Raw genomic sequence first — 12,354 nt, 5'->3', positions numbered from 1 at the left:
CACTCCTTTCCCTGAGCCAGAAGGGAAGCCAGGTGGGAGCACAAGCCCCGTGCTGCCGGGCAGGGAACGGGGAAATAGCTCGGTGGCTTGGGAGTGAGTAGGGGGAACGAAGCCACAGTAGAGTATTCTCGCACTTGGAACCCGGCCATTACAAGATGCTTATGCAGCCCCAACCACCGGACACTTGATGTGGCTCCCATTGTTCTGCAGTAGAATTCATTTTTAAGTGAAAATTTTAAGCACATCAGAGTACAATTGACCCTTAAACAACACGGAGGTCGGACCGCCGATCCCATACGCAATCAAAAATCTGCATGTAACTTTTCACTCCTCCAAAATTTAACTACAGCTGTCCCTCAGTATCCGTGGGGAAGGGGTTCCAGGACCATGCCATTCCCGCATGGATACCAAAACCCGCAGATGCTCAAGTCTCTTATATAAAATGATATAGATCAATGCAAACAGTCGTCCCTTCACACCTATGGTTGGTTGAATTTCCAGATGCAGATCTGGGGATAGGGAGTGCAGACTGTGTAATTATTGAAAAATATCTGCATTTAAGAGGAACCTGCACAGTTCAAACCTGTATTGTTCCAGGGTCAACTGTGCTTTGTCTTGAAAGATAAGATCCACAGTGATTTAAAATAGGTTAGGGTTTGCTTTAATATGCATTAGTGTTTGGGAGGAAGGAAACATTTTATTTATATTCTTTTTATTTTTTAAGGGAGGAGGACCTTGTCCCCCAGCAAGAGAAACAAAACTTCAAAATGTTCTTTTATATCCAGCCATTCTCTACCTAAATGAGTTATCGGATGAAGTGCACTGTTCTCAGTGTATATATGAATGTATTACCAAAGAGGACGCTACTGTGGTAGAGACAGGTCATAAACTCTTAACTATAAACATTCAATTCAAGGTCATTTCCAACTAACATTGCTGAATTTATGACATATAAGACATATAAATATATGTATATTGTAGACTCATATAGACTCTGTGTGTGTATATAACAACAGTCTTCCATTGGGCACCGGCACATATATGTGTGTATATGTAAGATATATTTTATTAAGAAAATACTTACACATAATCTTAGCTGCAATCCTTCCTGACAGATGCTCTGAGTCTTCATTTTATAGATGAGAGACAGGCTTAGACAGGCTATGCTCCTTGCACAAGGCCGTACAGCTTCCTAAGTTTGTAACCCAGATACATTCTTTCTACTGCACCACTTGGCATCTTAAGTTAAAGGTTAAAGAGGTAGAGAATGAGCTAAACTAGTCTCTTAGTTGACGATTTTTTCCTTGCACCTTACTATCAGGGAAAGAAAGGCAGTGGCACTATTCTTTGCCCCTTTAGTTGTGGAAGGAAAGGAAAGCATCTCCACTAGCAGGAACTGACCATCCCTTCCCCTATCAGCGTGATGAAGAGAGAGAGGCCTTAGAGCTAAGGAAGTCGTGTGGTCATGGTTCCCTTCCATGCTCAGGTGGCTCAGTCATTTAATATGTGTGTCTCTGGGAGGGTTATAGCCTTGGTTGAACCAAAAGAGAACAAGGTTGAATCAGAAGAGAACCCTCAATCCTCATTTCACCACTAGCAAATGTACAGCAAGTTAGGATTGCCGTTTCCTCGTCCCGTCTCCATGCATGTTTAGAATCGCCCCGCATGGGCGAACCAGGTTTCCTCCTCCCTTCTCCCCCCACTGAGTGAACTCGCATTCCCCTGGCCTTTAAATATACTTAGTGCTGTATATTTACTTCCCTTCGGGAGTTTCTGGAGAAGGATGAGGATAACTTCCTTCCTGTAAGATGGTCAGCCTTGTTCTTTTCACTTGCCCTTTAAATGTGAAGAATCCACACAGGCAAAACAGCGCTAGATTGAAATTATTAGAAAAATAATATCTTTTCACTGGAAAAAGCAAAGATCCCCTGGTCTAAGCTACTCATGCTCCAGCAGAAGACTGGGAGGCGTGACGATAATTGGCCGATCTGGCATCCTAGGCTTCTCTGTGTAGAGCCAGCCTGGAACTCCAGCCTTCTGTTTTTACTCCAGAGCTTACAGTCACTCCTCTTATTTTATGAAAGACCAGTTCTGAAACGTGGTGAGTTGTCAGGCACTTTTGTTTGAAGAAATGACAAAACTATTTATGTGTATGTGTGTGTTCTAAATAAAATAGTGATAATCGAAAACAAGTTTAAGAAAATACTTCAAATAGACTAAACTTGCTAATAATAGTGTGACTTTGGACTTTATTACAATCAAAACAAAAATTGCTACACAAACTTAAAAAAAAAAACTTTTTGCACTGTCTCCTTGGCAACAACAGTCCTGTTGACTCTTCCTGCTAACATATCTAATCCAAATATATGTGAAATAATTCCCTTATAAAACACTATATCATTCAGTTCAACAGAAGTGGAGAAAAACACCTTCAAATTTCTACTCCCAGCCCTAAAGGCAGATACTCCTATTCTTTAAGCCTGGCGATGGTCAGAGGTTGCTGGGACATTGTCATCAAGAAAATAATAATACTAACACAATTATAGTAAACACACATATGGCATTTATGATGTATCAGATACTGTTCCAGGTATTTTACATTAACTCATTTCATCATCACAACAGTCTTTTGAGATAAACACTTAACAGTATCCCCATTTGCAGCCAGGGAAAGTGAGGCACAGAGAAGTTAAATAATTTGCCCAGAGTTACACACAGTTAGTAAATGATGGAGCCCAAAGCAGAGAAAAAGGGTAATCCTGGGCAAATGAAAGCTTTAAAGGTCAAATTGCATTTAGGGTGTCCGATGATGACCAAGAATTTTCAGCCCAGCTGATTATAATAATTAATGTAATAATCTTTTAGGCACTTTAATTTCTCTAAGACAATTTAATATATAAACAGGAAAAATCTGGGAGGATAAAATATTCAGCAACACTAGTATTAGAAGAACTAGTGCCTCAGACTGTAAGCATCAATCATTAATATTTATCTCTCCATGCCAACCCTTGGGAAATTGACATTGCTAATCTTAGGCTTTTTTTTTTTTTTAAAGAGAGAACTAAATTACTGGCAGCAGAGATTCAAACAATAAAGTTGTATAAATGTGATTTAAATCCTTTAGACCGCTTGGCAAACAGTCAAGGGGTGTTCAACATAGGTGAAGTGTTTTTACTTTTAATTAAAAGTGTAATTAAGTATATTGACTCTTTGGTCACACCACCTTAAATAAGAGACAATGAATCTTTCTTTGAAGACCTGATGTAAGTAAGCATTATTTTCTCTTCAAACAGTACCATTTGCAAATGTGGGAAACACTGCCAGCTTTGCGGTTCTGCCTCTTGGCTCATAGTTTGGGCCCAAAGTTATTGTCTTCAATATCTCTTGAGGTTCTTTTCCACCAGAGAGATTCTAGAAAACAGACTCTGTACAAGAGCCGGTTCCATCAAACTCCTTGAACACTATCTCATCCTGGAGATTTCTCTGACTTTTTTGAGGTGACAGAATTGGGGAATGGAATGGACAGTCTTTTAAGTCGGGATCTCGTTTTTATATTGGCTGTGATTTCTTTTATTTATCATCCTCTAATTAATAACCCAGCGCTTTATAAAAAACCAGCGCTTCCTTCCAGTTGCAAGCAGGAAAAAGAGAACTGCCATTTGCATTCTTTGTGAATATTTAATAGCTTTCTGTCTGAATTTGTTTTTTGTTTTCATCTTTTTAGTACAGAACTTCCACCCAGAAAAGCACCGAGTTTGTCTGTTTCTTTATGTAGGTTAACATTCTCTTCAGTTTATTCCTTAGGAGAGTCCCTTAGTTCATTATGGGTTTTTTTGTTGTTGTTGTTGTTGTTTTGCCAGATCTTTCCTGAGGTGATATTATTTGTGCCTCCACAGATTTATTTGATGGATCTGAGAAAGAAAGCACACTAAACAATATCTTCTTTCCAAGCCCCTATCTCTGTCCCTCACAAACACAGGTTTGAAGGTACCTATATGACAGCTCTTATCTGGAATTCTCATCCGATAATCATTCATGCAGTCATTCATTTATCAAACAGGTGGTGTGCTCATAATACAAAGGTATCTCAACACTGCAAAGTATGTCCAGCGTGGAGGAAGCAGGGATACAGGCAGAAGGACTTGGAGGGAGGTGCATAGAATGTCCATCCTGTTGTCACTATTTCTAGTTCACAGTGTCACTGATCCTGATGCATCCTTGGGTGATCACAAACATAGCAGATTACCTTTACTTCTATGTAAAATAATTTAAAAGCTTGAACATAGCTCAGGAATTTGGGATTGGGGTGGGGGGAGAAATACCAATAATTCAGTACTTTAAAAACATAGAAAAAGGTGAGAAACTGCTTTGACCTGGGCAGGACCAGAGAGTGGTGCATGTATGAGTGTCTTCGTGTCTTGGAATCTTGAAGAGCATGCTCACCGTTGTGTTCTGTGTGGTGAGGACACCTTTCAGGCCAGCATTATATATACACACATTAAGGACCTCCTGGAAAGCTTGGGGAAGGCTCACGCCTTGAATCTGCTCCTGCAATTCCACAGTGCTTCACAGGAGGGCGACAGAGAGCACAAAACGGATTCCCTTTCCTCTTAGCAGAGTGGGGACAGTAAGCTGGGGTTGATGTGCCATGCTGCCAATAGAGTGCCTTGGAAAAGTCCTGAGCTTAACTATTTATGATGGTGGACAATTTTTGGAATTTTTAGCAAGAACATGCATGCCCAACTCATGAATCATAGCTAAAGACCACCATTAATTTCTACCAGACTGTGGACTTGCTGCCCTAATCATGGGTGTAGTATCTCTCACCAGCTCTCCCTTGACCATGTCTGTGGCATAGGGTTTATCTTTGAGGAAATAGTGCCTTCCTCGAAGGAGATAATTTGCTTCTGGGTGTGAACTTAGTCCCTTAAAGTTGTTTCCAAGTCCTTGGATTGATAGCAAACATACACATACATCCTGTTCTTATTAATTGGAAAGCAAAGTTCAAAAGTGATTATGAAACTACCAGTTAAAAAGTTTGCCAAATCAAGTTTTCTTTACCATGAAAGAATCTCATTCATTTTTACAAAACGTATTGCCCTCTCCAACCCATCCAACCTTGGTTTTACTTTCCCCAGCTTATGCCTTACTTAGACAGTGTCCCCTGACATATAGTGTGCTCACTAGCAGCTTTAGTTTTTCAATGATTTCCTACCTCCCTAAACTTTCTCTGGAGTGATTTTTTTCTAATTCTTTAAGGTTCAGCTCCAGTTCTCTCAATCCAATAGCTCTTACAGATATGAGTCCCATGATAATGGTTTTCTACTCTGATTCCTTTTGGTCTTCTGTGTGATATTATGTATAAACTGTGCAGAAATATTTTCATGCATAGCACTACCTACCATACATTGCCTGAATTGTGCATTGATGGTGATGATGCCTTTCAACCTGATTGTGCCTAGTAAAGGGCTAGACTTACTTTGTGATAGGTTGATCGCTACGTTGGCTTTTTTTTTCCCCCTAGCATTTCAGAAAATATAAATTTGCTTTTCTTTTTTTTTCCCCCCTAGCATTTCAGAAAATATAAATTTGCTTTTCTTTGGATTGTCTTTTTATTCGTGGGTTCATGTCTTGTTTGGCAGGTCAAAAAAATTCCAGTCATTTATTGAGAGCTGTTTGGTAAAGAATCACAGCCAACGACCAGCAACAGAGCAACTGATGAAGCATCCGTTTATACGAGACCAACCTAATGAACGACAGGTCCGCATTCAACTCAAGGACCATATCGATAGAACAAAGAAGAAGCGAGGCGAGAAAGGTTAGAAGCACATTTGTATTTCAATGAGGGAAACAAAAGATGGAGTGAGTCCTGGGCCCTCGATGTATTCGGAGGTGACCGTGGGGATTTCAAATGGACCTGCATTATTCTTTGGTGTGTGAGGGGCTGCCTCTGAGATCACAGCCTGTGGGCATCAGTGGAGTGAGACATGAAATAGAATCTTTCATGAAAAAATCAAACTGTAAGAAATAGTACTTTTTCCAGGCACTGAACAAAAGGTCATGTTGAGTGATCCTATGAAGTGATTTAATATGATTAGTGATTTTCTTAATTCAAATGAATATTCATGTTTCAAAGACTAAAAATTCACAGAAGACAGACACCTAAAAAAAAACTTAGTTGACATTTTTCTGTACTGGCAGTTCTTGTGCTCTGAGGCTCATTTTTAATTTAGTTATTTGAAAGTCAGAATGAATGTTCTTATAGCTCCAGTGATATAAAAGAGGTTACGGGGCTTTTAACTTTTTGAGCTGCGAGATCATTTAATGCACTTTTTTGTTTGTAGATTCAAAAACTTTTTTAGCTTTTATGGCTCTGGCTGTTATACCACACTGTCTTTTCATTGCATTGTTGGAAAGGACTTAAGTCCAACTCAGGGTCCTAGGACTATTTGAATAGAGACTCAAAATTCCTTAACTAGCATCCTGACCAAGGTAGATGCTCATGTGGTTTGGGTCAGGTTTTATAACTAGTCAGGCGAGGAGGTACGGAAGGTTGAAGTGTGGGCAGAAAAAGGAGAGATATAAAGGACAGACAGGTGAGTGTTCCCTGGGTGGGAGTAGGTGCGGGCAGCTGGCAGGGGGATGGCAGTGAGGAGGTAGTGAGGGCTGGCAAGGTGAGCATTGAGTGTTTGGGAAGTAAAGAGAAGAGAAGAAGGCCAGGGCCGGAGGATGGGAGGTACTTGGCGATGTGCTTTTCCTCGCTTCTATCCTCCCCGGCTTTGTCTTCAGTTCTTCACAATCCAGAGGGACTAGTGGAAGGGGGTGGGCAGCACAAGACAGGGGTGCTCTCTTTTTATCTGAATTTTCTTTCTTTTTTGCCTCTGCAGTTAATACCTACAATGTGGCGAGGTGTGAGCAGGAACCTAGGAGTGGGGCGGTGAGCAGTGTAGGAGTCAGGACTGGGCAGAGGAAAGATCAGCAGAGGGCTAAGGGAGGAAGAGAAATCCAGGGAAGAGAAATTCAAGGGAAGTGTTCCTTCTTTGCAGCGATCCTTGGGGACTCGGGAAAATGTTCGATTAGGTTAGACTCAGAAGCTGGAGGTTATGAGGCACAACCGAAAAAGAGTCCCGTCTCCCATTGTTAGTGGCGGAGAGGGATGAGGTATCAATCAGAACCCAAGGAGCTGGGAGGGCAGCCCAAGCTGGAGGAAGTAGGCATGAGGAGAAATAGGTAAGTCAAGGTCAAAAAGTTCTAGGACTGATTATTCAACTGCTATTTATTAATAGTGATCTGGGGCCACTTCGTGAAGTCAAAATTTTAAAGGGAATATTTTAGGGTGATATGTCAGACATGTAACCATTAAAGGCCAACTTCTTTGAAAAGGAAATTTATTTTACTGTCAATATATAAAGTAGGTTAAGTGCTAAACTCTTGTTTTTAGACTCAAATTCTGAGTTCAAATTCTAGCTCTACCTCTTAATAATTATGTGAACTTTACCCCAATTTTCTAATCCTTAATATAGGACTGGGCGTAAAATAATAATTACTGTCGCCTGGTATTGTTGCAAAGATTAAAAGAGATAATGCATGTAAAATGCTTAATACAATGTCTGGCATATAGACCTACTCAATAAATATTGGCTATTCTTATTTAGACAATTCTTTATTGACCAATAATTTTCAGTACTATTCAGGGTTAGTTGCTGAGAACAAAGTTTGTGCCTTGGGTTGTTTTCACATTTTGTTAGCACAAGCTCTTGAATGTGAATAAGAGCTCACCATTTCATGAAGACAGACTATTTTTAATGTGTTTTTCAAGTAGAAGAGTAGGATTCTTGGTAGTAGGTATATTCAAGCATTACATGGTAATTTCAGGAACCTAATTCTGTTTAGGCTTAGAGCCATCAGAAGCCCTCATTTTGGTCTGCTCCCCAAGAAAGAGTATCGGCCAAGTAAGATTTCATTCCATTTGCTCAGTTTGATCAAATTACTGAATTCGCTCCCTCTTACTTTTTGACTCTCTTAAGACCAGCTTTGGTGGAATCAAACAATTCTAATGTGTGTTGCTTTATGATTTTTTTTACCTGATATTATTTTTTCCTTAAGATGTGTTGACACACGCTAATTTAAGCCAGTAATATAAAAGCAATCAAGCCAGATTCTGGAGAAGTATTACAATTGTGGAGCTTGATAATTGAAGGTTTTACCCTAGAGATGAAAAATAATTGGATTAATTGGGTGCTTTTTTTCCTTGCTATTATTTCCCTTAATAGATAAAATTTCTGCATTTTACTTTGAACTCTGTTGATTCACTTCAGGGAAGTTCGGAATATTAAACTTTAAACATAGAACATTGAAACAGTTTATGAAAGTTCTTTATATTACATAAATAGCCTGAAAATTTCATACATATCTAAATATATGAAGCTGATTCGTGATTTTAAAAAATACACTTCAAGTCATTACACTTTTTGTTTCTTTTTATTATGTCTTTAATGGCTAAATAGTGTGGAGGGCAAAGTGTGTTCAAGTTTATGATCAAATTCAACAGTTATGTGACTACTGTCCCTGGTGGTAGCATAACAAAATTGCAGTTTCAATTTCTTTTAGGGTTGCACCAAAATCGTAATTACTAACCCACAGCTATGAAAGGCTAACAGTAATGTGACACTCTCCCTTGTTTAAAGTCAAAAGCTCTTCCAAAGTCTCCTCACTGCCCACGGAAAAGTTCTCAGCATGGTATATATACATATGGATCGGCAAGCCCTATCAGACCATCCGGCCTTTTTCAGTCCATCCGCTTTTCTCACACCCACTCACGACTCACTGTTTCCTAAATGTGCCATGCACTGTAATACTGTCAGCTGCTGTCAGCTGGCTTTGTTGCTTATATGCCCTTTTTTCCACTACTTTCAGCGCTGTCTGTCTGGAAGAAGGCCACTGATCTTCCAAGACCCAGCTCATTTCCTCCTCAAAGATTTCCCTGTCTTCCTTCCCCATATGACCAGTGGACCCAGCTGCTCCCTTCTCTGATATCTCAGTGCTCTTCTTATGCACCTCTATTTACCATATAATATGTTGGAAAGAACACTTTATTTTAAAGTTGGAAAAGATGTATATTGAATTCTAAATCTAAATCCCAGATTTATTAATGAGACGACATTGGTCATATCACTTAACCTCTTGTAAGCTCAGTATCGTCACTTGAAAAATGGGTATTATGTTAAAAGGTTGTCATGAGAAATAAATGAGAGATCATGGGTAAAGTAACTAGCATGGCGACTAGTTACTAGTAGCATGGGAGATGCCCAACAAAGGTTAGTTCCCTTTCTTCATAATCTTGGAGACTCTGATTATTTACTTGTCCATCTTGCCCATTAGATTCTGATGTCCTCCAAAGCAAAGACTCAGTCTTGTTTATTATTGCATATTAACTTGCTTAAGATATTTTTTTATTTAAATGAAGCTCCTCAGTGAGCCCATCAAAACACATTCAACTATTTTTAATAGCACATATTGTCAAACGTTTCTTTCTGATATTTGTCAAGATATCTAAAGGCAATTGGTGAGTTCATGTAAGTAATAATAAAATTCCTGCTTAAAAATTATTAATACTGTCAATAAGTTAACAGTGGGCCAATAAAAAATTTCTTTAGGTAGTCCTATAGTGGGAGTTAACACAAACTGAAAGGTGATTTTTCAGTTCCTTAGCTACACTTTCATATGAACACCAGGCACTAAGGACAAATATCTTGAGTTAGTCTTGGGACTATCTTGGATGTGAGTAGTGCCATGTACTTGAATCCTGCTGGTGGGAACTGTGGGAGCCCAAGTCTGGAGGCCTGAAGCCTGTCCCAGTTCAGGGCTAACAACATATAGAACAAGGGGGTTGGGCTTTATGGAGCTGTAGCATCTGTTTGTGCACTAACCTTCTGTGAGTCTCTCTTTAGATGAGACAGAATATGAGTACAGTGGAAGTGAGGAAGAAGAGGAGGAGAATGACTCAGGAGAGCCCAGGTACGAGAGCAAAAGCCAAGTCTTCTCGTTTTCACATTTTGAATTGTAATTGTGTGAAATTCACTTCCTGTTGATTTATAGGTTCATTTTTAAGAATCTGGCATGGTGATCTTTTTTTAATTTATTGCCCACAACATACTCATTAATTGGAGAAAATTTCCCTAGGCAGACTCTTTAAAAAAATGTAGAAATCAGCATATTCTTTATCTTGTCTTCTAAGATTTATTGTCTCTATTCTAAGACCTTATTTTCTCACATACGGAATGTGTAGAATGGGCGAGAGGCAATTGTCTGGATAATACAGGACTAAAAGAACCTAAAACAACAACTTTCTGGAGACCTAAGTGGTATTTTTAGATTTGAGTTATTCAGTTCATAACTTTGAGAAGCCCATTCTGGCAACCACTGTCCCTGTCACACGCTTTGGTATTTTCACTGCAGCCTAATCAAAGAGGAAATGATTTCCAGGAAATCAAATTACACTCTAGATAGAAACTTTCATGCCCCTTCCTGTTGTCACATGTTGGACCCCAGAATCGAGTGCTGCTTTATTGTTATCATCCCTACATTTTGGGTTTCACTTGACTTTGATTCCAACTTTCTTCTAGTCTGTGTTTATAAATAATTAATGCTAGTGCCCTTACACTGCCAGGATTTCTCTTTCGTGAGAGACTTCAGCTGGTGGAGGTTTGGTTAGTCCCAGGCACAGTCACGCACATTATGTCAGATGCGCTGTATATGCAAAGTGAGATTTATTAGAGAATATACACCAGGAGAAAGTCACTGGGGTATACAGATCCCCATCCTTTAGCCATCCAAGGAGCGGATCCCAATGCTCTAGGAGAAAGAACAGTTCCCGTACTGCCGAGGTGGAGCTTCCTGATCCGGGAAGGGGCCGGCTCAGCCACTGCTGCTAGCATGAGCTAATAGGTTCTTTTTTTTTTTTTTTTGGAGTTAACTCAGACCTACCAAGCTGAATTATTGCTAAACTACTAGAAGAGGACAGGACTAAGCTCACAGAGCCACCTACTTTTTTCTCTGTTCGCCTGCCACAGGAATTCTCAAGGTCAAAGATGGAGGGAGAATTCTTTCCTTCCTCTCGTATTTAACATGTTAGCCGCCCCCAGTTTAGCTGTATAAAGATGATGACTGTCAAGTAGTGACATGGCAAATGATCCTTCTTGTGAAGCAAAGAACCAAATGCCCTGCTTTCAGAGAAATTGTACACTATTTTCCCAAAGCTCACCTAGGCAGTCATGTCAGCCCTTCTCATCACTCTCTAGAGAAGCGAGAAGCCCCAGTTTAACTAATACTTGTTAAACTGCATGTTTGGAATCACTCGGTGTGCTGACCTAGCCGTGCCTAAACACTTCTGTAATTGTAATATATCATTATAGCACATTGAAGATTATATTCCAAGTTCTGTTTTATGGACACATCTAATTAATCTTCATGAAATCCTGAAAAGTTGAAAGGGAAGTGGTTATCTCATTTTAGAACTGAGGTAACAGTCCAAGGGTAGCAACTCGGTCGTATACCAAGTTAATGATTGAGTCAGCAATACAGCTCACGTTGCCTGACATTGATTCAGCATCAATTAATATTAGTGGAGCATCCGTGTGTGCACGTGAGGTTCCCTAAGCCCAACTGCCTTTCACAAGCATATGGTCTGTGTAGACAAATGCTACCATTTGGAATTTGTTTTAGAATTTTACATAAAAGCTATAAGTTTTAGAGGAGGTTTGTTAGTAAAATCCAAGCATTGTTATGCAACAGCACCAAGGACATCATTTTATGGCGGTATCTCACATAGTACCCTAACCACTCTCCAAAACAGAATGCTCACCTCATCAGCTGTCACCAAGCCTGCTCCTCCCCCAGCATTCTCTGTCCCAGTTCTCATGACCACCATTGCCCAGGCGCCAAGACAAAACCTACAAGTCATTCTTCACACATTAGACCCCGCAACGGGTTTTATTAACTTTATCCCCAAATGATTCCCACAGCCTCCATCCCCTCCACTCTTACCTTGGTTAAAGTCTCCACCCCAGAACCACTGCAGAAGCCCCTCAACTGGCAGTCTTGCTTGCCCTCATACCCCCTGCAGACATCGTCCATTCAGCAGCCAAACAAACCAAATCATGTTACTCTCCTGCCTAACGTTTTCACGTGTGGCTTCCAGGGTCACACACTGTACCTGGACTGCCCTGTCTCCTGTGTACCACTCTCCTTCTCATTCACTCTTCTCTGGAAAGACCAGCTGGGGTTTAGTTCCTTGAGTAGGCCACACTGTTCCCACCCCAGGACTCTAACAGTTAACCCTTAACATGATTTTGA

At 40.1% G+C, this 12,354-nt stretch overlaps 1 protein-coding gene across 4 annotated transcripts in view; it reads left to right on the top strand.

The window, feature by feature from the left end:
* TNIK (TRAF2 and NCK interacting kinase) overlaps positions 1-12,354 on the top strand; it is a 348,429-nt gene that overhangs the window by 248,741 nt on the left and 87,334 nt on the right. For all 4 annotated transcript variants that reach the window (XM_039865032.1, XM_039865029.1, XM_039865028.1 and 1 more), the window contains 2 exons: positions 5,643-5,818; positions 9,951-10,017. In XM_039865032.1, coding sequence (XP_039720966.1) covers positions 5,643-5,818; positions 9,951-10,017 — 243 coding nt within the window. The remainder of the gene's footprint in view (positions 1-5,642; positions 5,819-9,950; positions 10,018-12,354) is intronic.

Source organism: Pteropus medius, unplaced genomic scaffold, assembly GCF_902729225.1.
Source record: "Pteropus medius unplaced genomic scaffold, Ma_sr-lr_union100, whole genome shotgun sequence".
In the NCBI taxonomy this organism is placed as follows: Eukaryota; Metazoa; Chordata; class Mammalia; order Chiroptera; family Pteropodidae; genus Pteropus; species Pteropus medius.
This window is presented reverse-complemented; position numbering and strand designations above follow the sequence as displayed.